We start from the raw sequence: 18692 nt of genomic DNA, 5'->3' as shown, positions 1-18692 counted from the left end.
TGCTGTCTGGCCAAAGATCTTTTGTTCTAGCCTTTGAGGGCGGGGGACAACAGAAGCCCTGGTCTTTCCCAGTGCGAATGACTGCCTAGCAGGATCAAAATTAAGAACCATCTTCTGGGGACAAAGGAAATCTCCTTCTCAAAAACACCCATTTCTGCTAAGGAAGCGGATGGTTTCATTGCTCCCCCAGTCCCTGCTTCTGGGCCATGGCTGGAGACCCATGAGGCCTTGAGCTCCAGGATCTGACCTCTTCATACTTGCGGTCGGCATCCTCAGCAATGTGCTTGGCCTCTTTCAGCTGGATCTCCTGAATCTCCATTTTCTCCTCATCCTTTTGGGCTCGGCTCTCAATGACTTTCATGCCTCTGAAAAGGAAGATTGGCAGGAAAAGCCAAGATTTAGAGGTGCCTTCCATGAACTCCCATTGCACAGCCATGGTTTGTGAGGTTCAGCGTGACTGACAGACTGAAACATAGCTACTTTCACCTTCCAAGCCACGAAGTGAGACTTTCCAGAGCCGAAAGCAGGAAAAGACATCCACTTCCCTCTCTCTGTTTATTGTGAAGGAAAGCTTACACTTTTGGTGCTGCTGACACTGTCCAGGCAGCTCATGTTAAAGGAAAGGCACCATGGCATGGTCCTTTTTTTTTTTTTGAATCTGGAAGGGGTGGAATCAGAAAAACCAACATGCTTTACTTGCTGTATAAATAATGGGACTTCTTCCCTTTTCCAGTGGGAAGCCTCAGCCTGGAAATGGACCAAGGTTAGAACAAAAGCAAATTTACCTTTGTGTACTTTTTCCCACAAAGAAAGTAGCTGTTCTTACCCCTTTAGCCACAAATGTAACTATTAGATTGAACCAAATGAAACTGCTGGTTATCTGACCATGCTGCTGCTGCTGCTGCTGAGTCGCTTCAGTTGTGTCTGACTCTGTGTGACCCCATAGACGGCAGCCCACCAGGCTCCTCCGTCCCTGGGATACTCCAGGCAAGAACACTGGAGTGGGTTGCCATTTCCTTCTCCAGTGCATGAAACTGAAAAGTGAAAGTGAAGACTCTTTGCGACCCCATGGACTGCAGCCCACCAGGCTCATGAGATTTTCCAGGCAAGAATACTGGAGTAGGGTACCATTGCCTTCTCCGATAGGACCCATAAAAATGGCAGTTTCATGTGGGACGACTTTGGAGAAGAAACTGAGTTTTGCCTATAATGATGCTTTTACAGTGGAGGGGTTGAGAGCCAAGACCAACACCATCTTCTGTGTTGATGTGGATGTGTGGATTCTTCAGCCTGGCGTAAGTTATGGAAACTGTTAACTGATGTATGATATGCTGCATTTATATAAAGTTATGTTAAAATGGGATTCATTTATCAAAATCTAAGTAAGATAATCAATTAAAAAATAAAGACTACATTGCCATTGCAAGATGGAATGCTCAGAGAACCTGCATTTTTCAACTCTGAAGGTCTGAACTTTACTGCTGGCCACTGTTGGGTTGGTCTGGTATTTCAAAGAATATTGGGTGCTGCAAATAGGAACTGAAGGGGCAAACTTATTAAATCCATTAAATCTATTTTTAAAAAGTAAAGACTACAATATATCTCAGGAGACTGGAATCCTGGCTCGGCCATATATTCTTTTTAAGAGTTCAGGCAGGCCACACCTGTCTCTGAACCCTAGTTTTCTCATTTGTAAAATCAGGGGACTGGAGTAGTGATTTCTAAAATATTTTTTTACTATAAAGTTTAACGTTGCCAAATTGCCTTTCAGGTTCACTAACAAGTGTATTTAAGGAAGAAGCCAGCCACAAAACCACTGGTTATGTGTATACCGTAAGAGATGGTGAGTCGTCTTCAAAAACTCCAAAACTCTTAGTGAGAAAAGAGACAACACACAACGGTGAATAATGAACTGAAAAACTTCAGCTAACGAGCTTTTTTAATCCTAAAGTCTGAAATCACCCTTTTCCCATGGTGGCAGGGAGCAGAAATATACCTCAAAAATGGAGAAAGGGACAAAATGATCAACTGCATGTACCTGCCAGGTCATAGCACAGATACACACTGCCAGTGTCTGAGACTACCCTGCTTCCTCATCTCTCTAAGGACAGAACTCTCTCCAGTCTTATGGAGTCTTTCTTGGAGTGCTTCCAAGCAACAGGAGTACATTAACTTGAGCAGCTGAGCATGAGAGAAATGCCTGCTGGAATAACATGATGGCTGATATGGCCCTGGTCTTCCTTTAGCACCGCACGGCTGGATCTTGGGGTCATAAGTCAGGGAGAGCCAGGTTACAGGGTGAGTGGGCTCAGAGGACATGAAGATCTGACTGTATTTACTTGTGCACACATGTCTTACCAGCTTTACTAAGTCCAACACAACTTACTTCTGTGGATTATATTTCTGTTTTATCTGTGCTTTCTCTTTCACTCATTTGTTGGGCTATTTGACAACTGACAGCCCATAATTTATTTACCTCAGCCTAAGCCTTCTTGGTGTATTTTAACATAAAGTTATCTTTTAAACAAAATGCGGAATTGCTCCATGGTCAGCAGGAATGAAAGAACCAAATCACATCCCTAGAACCTCCCGTTTATACATCCATCTCCCTCGCTGGGTCGTGGGCTCTAGGAGGGCAGGAACAGAGTCTTTTTCTTCTTTGCAACCTTGAGATTTAAAACAAAAGTGTTCCACTAGTGTTAACAAATAAAACCAGTAGTTACACCTGGATCAAGTGAGGAAATGGCACCAAGGTACTGTGAAATCCTCAGACACCCAAGATCAGAGAACCCTCTGGTTCCATCAGGAGGAAAGGTTGTGCTAACAGGTGGGCTGGACAAAGAGGCCTTACCTCTCACTCTCATCTGCTGCCTTCTCGGCCTCCTCCAGCTTCTGCAGAGCTGTTGCCAGACGCTCCTGGGCACGATCCAACTCTTCCTCAACCAGCTGGATGCGTCTGTTTAGAGAAGCTACGTCGGCTTCAGCCTGGGCAGAGAGAATGAGAGGTGTTTTAGCGTTGGAGAGGGTGTGAAGGTAGTGCCTTCAAGAGGGGCTGGACTGAAACACTGGTTCAACAAGGAAGCCTGGCTTTGTGGTGAGCTACCCTAAAGTCTGCTACAAGCCGCGGTCAACTCTGGAGTTGTTGGATATGTTCACCCATTGATTTATCCAGTGGGTGTCCACCTTGGGGTATATGCAAATCCACATACATCATCCTCGTGGGACAGAGGGACCGTCAGCAACACTTTCTCATTTGGTTCCTTTCTACCACAGATTTCAACATGCTGGCTTACCTGACTGTCAGAGGGGAGCTTCATCCCAGCCACCTCACACAGTGGGGGCTGAGGTGTGGATAGAGGCGATAGGACTGACCCAGGCTCCGTCACACAAGATGAGAGGAGCTCAGCGAGAACTCTGACTCAGGAGTCTCAATTCTCCTTTCTTCTGATCACATTCTCAAAGGGGCTTTATTAAATATTTTAGGAACTAAAAGATTTTTAAGTTCAGTGGTTCTAAAATATAAAACCATACAGAGACACAACAAAACCCAGTAAGCCCCTGCGCCCTTCAGCAACTCTTGAGGATAACAGGTCACACTGGAATAGCGCCAAGACAAATTTCCCAAGCGTCTGTGACCTAAGCCTACAGGCATTTCTCACAAGTCAGGGTTGCTACAAGAAGAGTTTCAAGCTCCTTAGAAGAAAAGCAGTACAGATACTGTTTTTACTTGGTATCTATCTCTGAAATATGCTCCTTTTTTGGGGATGTGATGTTTACCTACAGTTATAAGCATTTGTTACTATGAGCCTCAGGACACTTGCAAGACTGGCTGGGTCCATTACATACACTTGTATTGGTGGCTGTTTAAATATTACGCATGAAAGTGAAAGATGGAATTTGCTAATCTGGTAGCATTTCCTCATCTACTTTGAATGTGTGCTTATCCTGGAATGACAGGGTTTTCAGGACACTTGGGAGTTTTCTAAAAATTACGACCTGCACTTAGGGACGATGCTAGCTCTCTACCTACAGTGCTGTCTTCCTTACTCACATTCCCTCTTATGTGCAAGGAATCATGATTCTCTATATGGAGTATGGGCTAGTAAATGGCTACTGAATAAAATAAGCAAAAACAACTTTAACAAAAGCAGCTTTCTGAGTTCTGGACCCATGGTACGTGGGCTTGAAATGCACAAGTAGCGAGAGTCTTCGATCACAGCCTTGAACTAACGGAACATGAGAACACTCTGCTCTCTGCTCATCTAGATTTGCAAAATTTTAAAAGCCAAGTTCTCTCTGGGAAAGAGAGGTGATTAGGGCATCTCCAACCACGGTGAAAGACTCTATAAAAACATTCAAATACACTTTTATTTTGTCAAAAATTAACTACGTAGTAACAACTGGCTGATGGAGGCAGGGAGTAGGGGGAAATGTGAAATGAATCCAAGGTCATTTTACAACTGTATCCACCCACAAAGTCAATCATTATAGATGCACAGAGAGTAATGGGCCCCACCAGGTCTCAATGGCCAGTGAACGTTGGTGTTTTTGGGGGGGCTGGGGCGGGGGAGGGATGAGGGTAATATGGATAACACATTTCTTAAGTACAGGAACTTTTAAAAGTTTTTAGCCCTGTATTTTTAAAAAAAAAAACCACAAAAACTGGAAGAAGGTATACATTAAGGGTGTATCTTTGGGTCAGGTCAGATTTCTGTATTTTCCAGTTCCAGGAAAATTCTATTCCTCCCCCCCCCAACAATAATTATAATATTTATTTAAAGCAATACATTTACAGCCCAAATAGTTCTACATTGTACATTTCAGGTTTAACCAACTTCATAAAAATGCTTGAGAAAAGCTGTACCCACAGACTTAGACTACTAAATTATTTCTTTGCCCATTTTACTCTCTCTTTTCTTTCCTGAATAACCTCTTTTAGATATGGTTCAAGGTAGAATTTATCTGCCTCATATTTTGTCCACTGCTCTTCAGGCAGGATCTGCTGCCTCATGCTCAGGTCCAGCGCTCTCTTAATGCAAAACCCTCTGTCATTATAAAGGTTCTCAGGAAGCCTTCTTATGGCTTCTTTTACATCGTCATTCTCATATATTGTATCATCTGGCATTAAGCCCAGTTTATTGAACCCAGTAGCCTTGCATACCATTTTCGAATACCCTCCAGCTCCACCTGCTTGATGCTGAAATGGCTGGCCTGCTTGCCATGTTGACCTGAGATAGAAGGAAAATTCTATTCCTTTTATGAACTGGGGTGGGAGGACAAGCAAGCAACTCTGAAAGCTGAAAACTAAAATGAAGAGTAAAACAAACCCTCCCCCTAAAATACCACCAAGAAAAAAAATCAGTAGAGTGTCTAGGTCATGTATGTACTCAAAAGTATTTTTTCCCTCTTTATTAAATATGCTTGTTATAGGTGCTGTGGCCAGAGAAACGTCAACAAGATTTTCAAAACAATTTCTGTAGCCACCACACTAGAAGTTTCCAGCTCTGTTTTCAATCTGGGCCCTGACCTCAAGGACTTTGTACTCACAAAAAGGAGACTGTTTATGCTCCGGGGAAAGGACCTTTCAGGTGACAGGCCACTCTGGGTCCCCAGGCTCCCATGTACCTGGGGCGTCGAAGACAGCACCCCATGTTCATTCCTGCCTCTGTGCAAAAGATCTCCCTCCCTGAGAGGAACCCCCATTGATCCAAGTCTTTGCCTTTCTGGCCTCCACTCTGCTCTTTCTTTAGCTCTGGATGCGGTTTTATAAATGGAACTTCTTTTCCCCTGGAGCATTTTGTAGAATCTACATTAGGGATTGTGTCCTATAGGAAAACCAGTCAACATGCCCCATAGAGGGTACCCAAACAACGGCCAGGAATGGAGACCAGTTCCAGGAGCCAGGACTGGGTCAACGCAGAGAGCAGACCTGTGAGTGGTCCACAAAAACGGGGTCTCTGATGTTTAGCTAGAAGGGTCCCTAACTACCACAACTGGCTGGCTGAGTTCACCTGAAGACATACATTTAAAGTACACATTTCCAGGCCCCATCCCTAGAGATTCTGATCCAAGAGGCCAAGAGAGGAGTGGGAATCTGCACTATAAAAAAGCAACCACCCACCACCCCACCCAAAGACGCCGGCAAAGTCTACAGGAACCACTCATGGAGCTCTTTGTCGAGAAAATAGGAAGGCAGGACCTCTGACTCTGAGGATTGAAGCATGCTTGGGTTACACAGCCATCAGTGGGAGACAGGACAAGTATCCCAGTTCCCTGCTCCTCCTGTACAGGCTCGCCTGCCTCACTTTTCAAGGCCTCCTGGAGCCTCAGGGAAGCCCTAGAATTGTTGGTTCTCACCTATGGGGTCTTTCCACCTTCTGACATCAGCACAGCAGGTTCTCTACAGTCACCCCCAATTCAAGCCCCTGACTTAAAGAAAGGCCTTCAGGGCAAAACCTAACCAGGACTAGGAGAACTGTACTCATTATCATCTGCTGAGCAAGTCCTCTCAATGCTTTTTGAAAAAAGGCGTGGTATAAAATCAAAAACATCATCAAGTAATACCAGAGGGGAACAGCTCACACAAGGACACAGAGCATTCGCTCTGAACTCCAGAAGCCAACGGCTGCTGCCCTGGAAGGTTTCACAGCAAGATGTGCTTGTAGGTTACAGCCTGGATTTGAAAGCAGTATCTGGGAAGTATGTATCCCCACAAAAGCTTCCCCAGGGAAAAACCTGGACTCTTAGAGGCTTCTCAGGCCTTACAATACTGGTCTGATCACAATTAAGTTTGGCTCCCTAGAACTGAAGATACATTCAATTTCATCAATTAAGGGCACTCTTTTTTATTTTTTTGGATTATGCTGTGTTCAAAAGGCTCACATCTCTCACCTTCACTAGCTTTTATTTCTGGTATGTATTCTCTGAGTTCTGAGGCTTCTTCAGGTATTTTCTAAGGTTGTTTTCATCACAATACCTGGGAAGTCTACTTAAGACTTCATTAGCTGTTGCCTCAGTACAAACATCACAGCCACTGGACCATCTGTTATTTAAAAAGCAGATATAAACAACAAGGCGTTTGGGAAGGGTTACAACCCCAGACGCAAATTATTTCCAGGCATGAAAATCACCCTCAGTGTCCTAGGTTACTTTCTAGCAACAGCCCATGTGTTGACACTGCTGGCAAAGTCTTTGTTTAGGATGTTAGTTTCTTTTATTTCAAAAATGCTATGGTGTCTCAACATGCTATGAGCTACTCAGAAAAGAGACTGCTATATTAGTAAAGGCTACCAACTGTCTTCCTGGAGAATTGTTAAGCAACCACCAGGTGCCCTGCACTTGTGAGGTGCCTTAGAGCTGTATGTGCCTTGCCCCATCCCCTTCCACAAGGTGTGTGCTCAGCTGCTCAGTCATGTCTGATTCTTTGCGACCCCATGGGTTATAGCATGCCAGGCTCCTCCGTCCATGGGATTCTCCAAGAAAGAATACTGGAGTGGGTTGCCATTTCCTGCTCCGGGGGATCTTCTTGATCCAGAGATCAAACCCAAGCCTCTTCTGTCTCCTGTGTTGGCAGGTGCGGTCTTCACCACTGAGCTACCTGGCAAGCCCTCTTCCACAAGGTACCAGCTAACTATACCGAAAATAAGGGCAGGTGTGCACCATTCCTATGCACCTCTACAAGATGCTACAAAGCCATCAAAGGCATGCCCACACAATACAGCAACAATATTTCTCCGAGTCAGATCTGAAAGAAAACTTTTACAGGGCCTAGATTTTCACAAAATCCAGATGTTACAGTCAATATACCTAGAGACAATTTAAAAATAGCAATAGTTTTTACTTTAAAAACAAATAGTCTCATTAACACTGTTAAGAAGAAATAATGGTAGGAGAATAATAGTATATTTTAAGAACAAATCCTCTGGCATATATTTTCCAAGTCCTCCTGAACTGGAGTGCAGTATGGGATGATCACAGGTCAGGTCTTTTTATTTCATGCAAACTGTAGTTTTCCAGAGAAGGTTTCACCCTTTACTGTGTAAGACCAAGCCACTACAGCCAAGCTAAACTTCTGCCCTTATATGGTAAGGAAAGGGGAAAAAAAAAAACACGGATGACATTAAGGGGCACTCCCATGGATAAGAGATAAAAACAACCTCTCTATCCGCACCAAAGCCTATAATTCATGAGGCATATTTGTACAATGAGCGAGAAGAGATGTGAACAGGGCACTGTAGTGCCATAGCCTCATCTATATATGAAAGCAGAAAGCCAGAGAGTACACTCCTGTTATTGCCACCCTGGGGGTGCCAATGTGAACACAAAATACACTTTTAGAATCCTGGTCTCAGAAATATTTACCAATTCTAAAGTGGGAAAGGGCTGGGATTTTTGTAAGTTGGTTTTTTCTATGATTTAATAAAGTTACCAATTAAGAACCTACAGGTTGCAACTGTAAGTCCCTTTGTTTGCTGGGTACCATCCAGAAAGGAGAAAGGAGGACTGGCTTCTTCTTGCTCCCTCTTTTCCTTTGATAAGGACAAAAGACAAATAAAACCCCAGTGGGTCACAAGACCTAGAGTCAACCATTACATCAAGCAAAGTAGTTGCATTCCAACATTTTGAAGGGCCCACACACCTTGGGAAAAACAAACTAGTAGAAAAAGAGAGATGACTGCTTTTTCCAAGGTAAGTGCTGGGCCAATTAACTAACTACAGGCTGTCTGAACCTTTGAGAATGCAGAGCTAACTCTCCAAATATTTTTTTGCAGTGGCTCATGACTTTGTCACTAAACTTTTATCTCTGCTGCCAAGAAAAACTGTGACTGCTAGCTTAACTCACAGCTATGTCTGACAACTACCAAGAAACCACCTTAAATTAGCTATCTTCAAGTTTCAGTTTTGTAAGTTAGGAACACCTCTCAATCTGAAATTCTCTCTTCTGTGGTCTGACCCAGTCCTTAAGCTGTTGTCATAAAAAGCTCTGTGTCCATCTGTCCCATCTTCTGGACAGACTATTTTCAAAAATCACTTAAAAAACTGAAGTTATTTAAACTACTTTTTAACATAAAGCTTTGAAAAGAATGAAAGCACTACCTTTAGCCAACTGGTCCAGGAAGAGTACTGTTATAAAAACTAAGCCCAAAAGAGAAGGTGAGTGTAACAGTCACAAGGTGCCCTTCATAAAATTTATCTTCTGTGTTTAACATCAATCACCAGGACAGGAGTCCGTAAGAGGCTCTCCTGTACAAGACCACATATACCCTTTCTTAGCAGGGGGAGGGGAGCTGTACCAACTTCCACCACTAACACTGCTTTGACCCATCAAACATTCCTTCCAGCCTGCCTATGTCCTCTCTCTGTTCAAGTTGAAATAAGAATGATTGATTAGAAGCATTGAAATGGGGTGTTTTAAGATGTAGTGAAATGAGCATCCCATTTTTAAAGCCCTTTGATAGCTGGAGAACTGAAAGCAAAGGAATAATGAGCGGTGCAGAGTGCAAAGCCATTCTAATACTAACTGACACAAGGCACTAGTGTGCTAAGCACCATGGCAACTTCTTTACACATACTCTTTTCATCCTCACAACAGGCAGGTACTACCATTATAAACATTGTACAGTCCGGGAACTGAGGGGCTGAGAAGTTCGACGATTCGCAGCCAGGGTCAGAAGTTCTTATCCATCATCCTGTTCTATTGGTTTTAATGGTTCAAGGACAACAGCGAGTCAGAGAAGAAGCTGGAATTCATTCATTGCCTGGCCAAATGCAGAAACAGCCATGGGACCTTTGCTGTCTTGTCCTCTACAGAAAATGATTTCTTGCCTATTGATTTCCTGGTTCCTCCCCATTTTATCTGAAACTGCATCTAGTTAGGCTTTCCTCTTAAGAGGATCCATTTGCTTCTAGGTATTTTATGCAACACAGGTCCCATAGCTTCTACAGCCAACCTTAACACCATTACATACACTTCTCATCTCATTACATACACTTCTCTAAAGGCCTCTATTAAGTACTGCAGGCTACAGTCCATGGGGTCGCAAAGAGTTGGACACGACTGAGCGCGCACGCGCGTGCCCACGTCCGCCCGCCCACCGACCCAGACAATCACAAGCACAACAGTGTATGAGCGCTTGTCCTAAAATTCTCAAGGTGTTTGAGTATCCTGATATAAAACACACACACTCAAAGACCAAACAGCAAACGCCTAAACTACCTCTGAAATCCTGTTCCTGTTTGCTGGATACGTTTGCCTTAGGAAAAAGGAAGGAAGCCAGGTATTACACTCAAAGTAGGGGAGGGGGAAGCCGACGGGAGAAAACACCCAATAATCGTAGCCATTTAGCCAACTTTTTCAAGACTCGGTAACAAAGGAACATCTATCTGTACAGGAGAACTTGGGAGGAGGGCTGGTTAAGAAAGGGAAGGGCAAAGGGCCGCATACTAAGTCAAAACACGCGCTGTCAGTGTCTCACCCACCCCAGAGAAATAGGCTTTCAAGAAACCAAGGCTAGACAGAGATGGGCGAGTTGAGCATCCCCGGGCCTCAAAACCTGGCAATGCCTCAGACGTGATCTGTTAGCGTCCTTCCCAAAAGGACAGATTTCCAAAAGGAGGGACCTCTTTTGTCCCCACCTTCTGGGTAAATAATGCCAGGAGGGCAAAGGGCACATCCCTTTGCCTCGGGGGACCCGAGACGCCGGGTCGAACGCAAACACCCCACACAGAGCCCCTTCTGGGAAAGTGCTGCTTCCAGAACCTTCTCAACACCACTCCTGCTTTCCCCTCGGTTCTTTTGACTGTAGACCAGCGAGATAAAAAGGGCCGAGGTGAAGGGGGCAAGACCCCTCCCCAGACGACACCTGCGGGCCCAGGTGCGCCAGGTGCCTCCCGAGGCGGGGGGAGGGGTAGAGAAGGTGGGCTCCGGGAGGCCCTGCGGGGCGCCGGGGGGCCGATCGGGGAGAAGGCGCCTCTGGTGGTGGGTGATGGGTGGGTCCCTTACGGTTTCCCTCAGCTTCCTCTCGTAGTCCAGTTCGCGCTGCAGGCTGCCCGCGCGCTCCTCCGCGGCGTCCGCCTGCTCCTGCAGGCTCCGAATCTTCCTCCGCACCGCCTCCAGCGAGCTGCTCCCCGCCATCGCGCCGGGCGGCGGCGGGCCGGCAAGCGGGCGGGCTGCGGTGGGAGAGGCGGGCTGCTGCGCTCCTGCTGCCGCTGCCGCTGCCGCACTCCGGCCGACCGCCCGCCCCGCCCAGGCCGCAGCGCGCGACGGCGGCGCCCTCTGCGGCCCGGGCTCAGCCCGGAAGTCTCGGCCTCCCGGGAAGCTCAGGCGAACCGCAAGCGGGTGCGCGAGCGCCGGGGGCGGACCCAGCGGGCGGGGCGGGTCGCGCGCCGCGGACCCCGGGAATTCGCCAACCGCGGGAGGCACCGCGCATGCTCGCGGCTGCCTGGCTGAAGGGCGCGGCGCGCGTTGCGGGGGCACCAGGTGGGCAGGAGAGGGGGGCCCCACGGCGCCTAGGATGTTACTTCGACTCCCAGCGCCCCGCCCTGGCGCCGCGGAGAACCCGGAGTAACGGATTTGGCTGCAAGGGGCGACGGTGCCGCCTTCTGGCGGCGGTAGCGCTCCGCTCCGGACTGCCAGATTTCCCCTGCCCAAGAGGGAGCGAAGCCGAGCGAGGGGTTTGGGGCTTGAATGTGTCCCCAAAGGGACTGTAAATCCAGATCCTAACCCAACAACTCTCCTCCCCTCCAAACTCATGACGTGAAAACCACTAACATAAGGAGGTTTGCAGAGGTTAAACCTCCTAAATGCTGTCTTGCTAGGTTACAATCTGGCTTTTGGTTCTCTCCTGGCTGTGTGACTTGGAAAACAACGTGACTTCATCTGTAAAAGCGCGATTAATAGTAGTACGTGCTGCTGCTGCTAAGTCGCTTCAGTCGTGTCCAACTCTGTGCGACCCCATAGACGGCAGCCCACCAGGCTCCTCCGTCCCTGGGATTCTCCAGGCAAGAACACTGGAGTGGGTTGCCATTTCCTTCTCCAGTGTATGAAAGTGAAAAGTGAAAGTGGAGTCGCTCAGTTGTGTCCGACTCTTCGCGACCCCATGGACTGCAGCCCACCAGGGTCCTCCGCCCATGGGCTTCTCCAGGCAATAGTACTGGAGTGGGTTGCCATTGCCGTCTCCAAGTAGTACATGAGGATTATGAAATAATACAAAGCGATTTTACAATACAAGGTAAGTAGGTAACTCAATGATAGCTTTAGTTAACAACAGGCATTGTCTTAGAGGAGAAATACGGTGTGAAACTCTTTAAATGAGCTTACAAAACAGAAAGACTCACAGACTTAGAGAATCAACTTATGGTTGAGGGGAAGGGGTGGTTATGGAGATTGGGATGGACATTGCTCTATTGAAAATGGATAACCAACAAGGAGAGGATAACCAGACAGCACAGGAAGCTCCACTCAGTCTTATATGGCAGCCTGGAGGGGAGGGGAGTTTGGGGGAGAATGGATACATATATATTTGGCTGAGTCCCTCCCCTGTTCATCCGAAACTATCACACAATATTGTCAATCAGCTATATTCCAATATAAAAAAGTTTTGTTTTTAAAAAAAAAAAACAAACCACAAGCACTTTCTTAAGGGTCAGGCTATGGCCCATAACCATCTGTGGGACCTCAGACCTGTCAGCCTCTCTGGAACTTACTTTCTTTTCCATAAAAACAATTGTCTCAAGGGTCCCCTCTAGTTACAACCTTCTCTGATTGTAGGAAGGTTGTAATCTGGAATCTGAACAATTCTGGGCTGGACTGAGAAGCCTTTTAAAAGCACACCAAGGTAAAGAATGTGACTGCCAACGCAGGTGGGTTCGACCCCTGGATCAGGAAGATCCTCTGGAGAAGGAAATGGCACCGTCTTCCAGTATTTTTTGCCTGAGAAATCCCATGGACGGAGGAGCCTGGCAGGCTACAGTCCATGAGGCTGCCAAGAGTCAGACACTAACCTAGTGACTACACAACAACAATAAATACAGACAAGATACTGAACATTTTCTTTACCCCAAGGATCCCTCAAATTGCCTTTTTGAAGTCATGTTCACTTATCCCCTGCCTCATCCCTTATATAAGCCCTGGTGTCTCCTATTTTTCTTCTCTATACTTTTATAATTGGTAGAATGTTATATAAATGCAACAATACAGTATGTAGCCTTCGAGAAGTAAAAAAAAAAGCACACCAAGGAAGCCAACAGAACCCTAGGAGAGCGTCCGGCTGCAGCTGGATGAAAACCAAAGTGGACACAATCTCTGGGAAAGAGTCTCGGTCCATACTCCCCTTGGGCTATGCTTTTAAATGTCTTCTAAGTCTCACGGCTTTCTTTCCTCACCTTTCTCACAGAAGGCCCTTCAAATCAGTTCCAATGTGTTTAAGTGTGGGAACAATGAAGAGAAAGAAAACACAGTTGACAGTCCCCTTCTCCTCGAAAGCCCTAACAACTGAACTTGCTTTCTTGATTCATTTGCTAAGGACATTATCACAGTCGCTGTTGAGACTCACAAGTCCCAGCATGGGCCCTCGCATCCTGTAGGTGGAGCCTCTTGCTTTGTTTCCAGTTTGTCTAGTCAGGAGGGTGGTCACAACTGCTTCCCTAAGGGTACAGACGGTAGGTCTCCAACTTTGAGGGTGGGAGAGGGGGCATCTGGGAACCTTCAGGAGCCCTGGAAAATGCTGGACACGTGCACATGCTCCAAGCAGCCAACTAGTGACTTAATGTCTTGCTTTTCAAACACCTGGGAAAGTCAGTTTCAGGTGAGTTCACTTTCATGCTGATGTCATTATACAAAAGAGTTTAGGACAGTTGTTCTCAGCCTTGGCTGCACATTGGAATCACCTCTATCCCAGCGATTCTAATTGGCCTAGGGTGCAGCCTGGATTTTAAGTTTTTAAACCATCCATGTTTAGTTAAGGTTGAGAATCACTGATTTAGGAAGAAAAGACCTACAGGGAATAAAGACTCACATATTGCAGATGTCATAGACATCACAGTTACTGGGGGATGGGTTTGAGGCCAAAGAAAATGGAGCCCTTGATCCCCTCCAGCCTCACTTAGGTGGAGAGACCACAAGAAAGTCGAAACAAAGCCATCAGAGGTTTGACGGTGCGAACTACAACCTTTCAAGCTGGGAAGAGCCCATTTCTGGAATAGGATTGGTAAATTGCTTGGTAAAAAATCAGTGGAAAATTTGGTAGAAAAGTGTTTTTAGCAGTAGAAAAATGTAAAAATCTTTTACACTGGTGAGTAATGACAATCCAATGCCCTAGTCCCAAATGTAATATGATTCAACCTCAGGAAGTTGACCTCTCTCCTACCTCCTCCTTCCCTTTGTGACATCTGTCTTCCTCCTCAGGTCTTGACTATTTTTACTAGTTAGGAATCACTCTAAATAAAGCATTTCTTCACGAATGTCTTCTACATCCCTACAGGTTGCAAACAACCCTAAAAGGGGAAGATAATCAATATGCTACCCCCACCCCCAAAAAGTGTACCATATTAGAGACAGTTTTCCAGTGGGAGGGGGAAAACAGTTTCAGAAACCTCCCCCTCCTCCTGGCTCCACCCACTCCCCCCTCCAACTAGCTTTAAATATCCTCTTTGCTACTTCAGCCTCATCTCATTCCAAAGCTCCCTTAAACAAGATTTTTCAATAAAGACATGATAGCACCACATAGTTACACAATAATCATGATTTTTTCCCCCTTAAGAATTGTAGTAGCTTTTTTCTCCTCTTGCTTTCAGTCTTACTGGGCTATTTTCAAATTCTCTGCATTCTTTTCCTTATAAGGAATATCTCTCCTTGATCTATCAGCGGCTCTTTTGAAAAAGCTAAATAAACGTCCTGCTGGAGAATCTGGGGGAGACAGGCATCCTCCATTTAACCATATACGGAGCAGACATCTGATCTACATTATACAAAACTGGTGCAGAGTTATATGTGTTTTTTGGCTCTTTTTCTAAAGCCAGGTAGTTTGTGACTTAAATATTTTAGCTAAATCAGTGCTTCCTTGAACCTCCTCTCCAGGGACCTTCCTCTTCACTGAAACTTTTTCTTTTTGTCAGATTCTAAATGTCCTGTGTCTGGATCTCTCATTTACAAAGCACCCTTGGAGATTACATTTCACACCTTTCACATCACAGAAAGCCTTTACTGATTTCAAAACCCAGACCCTCCATCAATGTACACTTTACTCCCATACAAAAAAATTCTGCCGTTGCACTTCGTCGTTCAACTTTCTGGGCATAGCTTTCCCTGGTGCTCATACATTCTTGAAATTGTTGCTCGCTTCCCTAGGAATTTTTGCCTAATTGGGCCTCTAGGCTTAATTAGCTTCCAGAATGGTGTGAAAAAGAAGTCATTCCTTTGGAAATCTAATGCCTGTCTTGACTTATGCAGCAGAAGAGGCAAGCTCTTCAGCTAGAAGAGATTTCAGAGGGCAGTGGACAAAATACTGGCAGAGCTTTTGTGGTGTATGCATCACCCTCGAGACTATGTGGTGGCTGTCGGAGGCTGGCAGGTCTGGGCGGGGTGAGCAGGGGAACCAGGGGCAGCTAGCACACTATACCATATAAAGCACTGAGCTATATATAACTCCCAGCTTACTTTTTGGATCTAGTGCCCTCAGAGTGCAGACTCAAGCAAGTATCATCTTCCCAGGCAGATCTGAAGGGCTGGATTAAGACTTCCCTGGTAAGGAGGCCTCAAGGGTTTCTGAGGCCCACCATCAAGCTTAACCTTCTCAGAATAAGTAGCACGCGCTATGTCATTCTTTCAATACAGAGGCCAGGTCCTCTGAATCCTGACTAGATTGGTCACTGAAAACCAGGCCTTCCCACCCACCAGAGATGGCAAAAAGAAAACGGAGAAAACTAGGCATTCTGTTTGCACAAACCTTGGTGATGACACCTCAGAGGTTTTCTGCCACCACGGGGAAGGGTTCACCTCCAGAGTCCAATTTCAGTTGCTGTGTTCTCCCAGATTCTCACCACCCCCACCCCCTCCAACCCCAGGGGTGAGGAAAGAAGGAGAAAAAAGAGAGAGGAATGGATGAAATAAAAATGAACTGTGCAGTAGCAGTTGAGGGCAGCATCCAGTGCTCTGGGCCATGGCAGGCTGTGCGCACGTGTCCAGCTGAGAGGAGGTGACCCTCCTCCATGGTTTTCCGGCCCCTGTGATGACCCCCAGAGCAGGCCCCAAGGGCAGGAGGTGAGGGGGGCAGTGCGTGCGTGCACTTACGTCGGTGGCCTTTTTCTCCGCCAGCTCCAGCTTCTCCTGGGCGTCTTTGAGAGCCTCGGAGTATTTGTCCAGTTCATCTTCGGTGGCCTTGAGTTTCTTTTGCAGCGACACCAGCTCATCTTCCAGCTGGGAGTTGGCCGTGGGGGACGGGGACGGGACGGGGTGGGGGGTGCGGCAGGCAGCGTGATCCCGCAAGGGAGGGTTGTGGGTGCACAGAGCCAGAAGGACAGGGACAGCGGGAGAGAGAAAGGGAAAGACAGGGAGGGAGAGAGAGAGAGAGACAGAGTTAGCCATTCGTGCGCCGCGCCGCGCGCGCCCGGGGTACCTTGGCGGCGGTTTCGTCGGCGGCCAGGAGGCTGTCCTCTGCCTTGTGCAACTCCTCCAGCACCCGGTCCCGCTCGTCCTCCGACACCCGCAGCAGCTTCTCCTTGGCCGCTATGTCCTCCTCGAGCTAGGGGGCGGCGGCGGGCGGGCGCGGGCGGCCGGCACGGACCGGGTGTTAGACACACACACACAACACGGGCACCGGGTTGGCTGGGGCCCTTCAGCTTTGGGGCGCCACCGAGTTGGGGTTCAAGGGTCCCTAGGTAACCTCCTCTTGTCCCGAGGCTACTTCATACCCCCCACCGCTCCCGGGGACGACACTCCTACCGAGGTCTCAGCGGGCTCAAGGCCACAACTTGGCGTTGCAGAATAAATGGATGGCCCCCGATTCCGCGCCCGCCATACACTCTCTTCTGTCCCATCTTTGTTTTAACCAAAAAAACTCCGTGACTGTCGTTCCCCCCTCCCTGACTTCCTCCCTCCCCCAGTTGAAGGTTTTATATTCCCCGGTCAAAAGTCCAGAAGAACTTCGAACACTTTCTGGACTTGATTCCCTTCAACCCTCCTCCTCTCCCCCACCCCCAGATCCAAAATTGTTTTCTGATCCTCAGAACCAAGTGCCTCTAGCACTTGATGGGACTTGACGGGCTCCGGCAACCGGAGAAGGGAAATAAGCGTCCCCAGGTAAGAGAAAAAGTTAGAATAAGCCAGTCCTGCTCTTCCCCTCCCGCTTCTCAGGCGCCCTGGAGTGGGGGTGGCTCCCGGAGTCCTCGGGGTGAGGGGCCAGGAAGGGGTGCTAGGCCGGGTCCCGGGGCTCCCGGCCCCAGGGCGGGCGGAGCGCGGGCGACCCCCGGGCGCACGGTTGGGAGGCGCAGACCTGCTTGCTCCTGTCCTCCGCTGCCTTCTTATCGGCCTCCGCCTGCTCCGCTCGATCCAAGGCGTTCTCCTTGTCGAGCTTGAGCATCTGCATCTTCTTCTTGATGGCGTCCATGGTGGCGGCGGCGAGGGGCCCTGGGGCTGCGGCGGGAGCAGGGAGGCGAGCGCGCGGTGAAGCGGCGGAGCCGGAGTGCGAGCGCCGAGCCGCCTGCTGCTCCCAGATATGTACTTTCCCAAGGGGGCGACCGCATTCCTCAAGACAGCCAATACTTTTTTGGAAGAGCTTTTTTCTCCGGCCCCCTTTCCCCCTTCTCCCTCCGCCCCCCGCGCCCTCCCCGCTGCTCCCGCGGGGGCTGCTCGCCCATTCGCTGCCGCCTGCCGGCCTCCCAATTGACGGTGGATATGACTATATATGGGGACCCGAGCAGCCAGCCGAGGCAGCCGCCGGGCGAGGCCTCCCGTTTTCCAAACGGGTACGCCAGGGAGAGGGCACTGGGGCCTCTCCCGGACCGGGGGCCCGGGTACTACCCTCCGCCCTCTGCGCCCCCTCCTCCCGGGGTTCACGCTCCGGCCCTAGGGTCCCCAGCCGAGCCGTCCTAAGTCACAGGAGGCCTGAGGAGCGAGCCGGGCAGGTAGAGGATGCGCGTCGCTTTCTGGGCCGCCAGACCCAGCGGCTCGCTAAGCATCAGGACCTGGGGTCCCCGCAGCCACCGCGATGGCGTCCAGGCCCATGCGCTCCCGGCGCCCGCCCAGCCTACAGGGTGTCAGCCCGGGCTGGCTCTCATGTTCTGGAAACTCAACTGGAGCAGAAAAAGGACAAGTTGGAGGGAGACCTGGGGATGTCTGCTGGTGCGGGCCAGAACGTCTGCAAATCTGTCTTACGCGGTTCTCTGTCCCCCAGGGGAAAGACAGTTGTATACCTTAGGAGGGACATAGGACTCGGTTCTGTGTGTGCCTGTGTGTGGTACTTCCCCAAAGGGTGGGGTGTGTTTGTTGGTGTGTGGGTGGGAGCTTGCGAGTTTAACGGGAAAGGCTATTGAGTTTAGAGTCAGGCAACTTAGTTTTTTGGTCTCTCTCACCAGCAGCTCTGACAAGCGAGTTGACAAGCTCTAACAACTTGACAAGCCAGTTGGCCTCTGTGCTACATCTCTAAACCTGAGGATGAGGGGTAGATGATCCCTATGCTGCCACCAGATCTAACTTT

At 48.3% G+C, this 18692-nt stretch overlaps 1 protein-coding gene and 1 pseudogene across 19 annotated transcripts in view; both read right to left on the bottom strand.

The window, feature by feature from the left end:
* The window catches only part of TPM1 (tropomyosin 1 (alpha)), a 30352-nt gene extending 12554 nt beyond the window's left edge, over positions 1 to 17798 (bottom strand). For 4 of the 18 annotated variants that reach the window (XM_005685691.3, XM_018054307.1, XM_018054305.1 and 1 more), the window contains exons 1-4: positions 17490 to 17798; positions 16289 to 16414; positions 2852 to 2985; positions 248 to 365 (exon numbers count right to left, since the gene is read on the bottom strand). In XM_005685691.3, the coding sequence (XP_005685748.3) occupies positions 248 to 365; positions 2852 to 2985; positions 16289 to 16414; positions 17490 to 17603 (492 nt within the window). In that variant the 5' untranslated portion in view covers positions 17604 to 17798. Of the gene's footprint in view, positions 1 to 247; positions 366 to 2851; positions 2986 to 11002; positions 11398 to 16288; positions 16740 to 17489 lie in introns of those variants that run through there. The other 14 variants (XM_018054299.1, XM_018054301.1, XM_018054297.1 and 11 more) reach the window with 7 other exon arrangements.
* On the bottom strand, positions 4755 to 7484 carry LOC102173195 (annotated as a pseudogene). Its single transcript, XR_001296175.2, has one exon. The product of XR_001296175.2 is annotated as a cytochrome b-c1 complex subunit 7 pseudogene (transcript).

The sequence above is a fragment of the Capra hircus genome, chromosome 10 (genome assembly GCF_001704415.2).
Source record: "Capra hircus breed San Clemente chromosome 10, ASM170441v1, whole genome shotgun sequence".
In the NCBI taxonomy this organism is placed as follows: Eukaryota; Metazoa; Chordata; class Mammalia; order Artiodactyla; family Bovidae; genus Capra; species Capra hircus.
The sequence above is the reverse complement of the archived record's forward strand: the minus strand, read 5'-3'. Positions and strand labels throughout refer to the sequence as shown.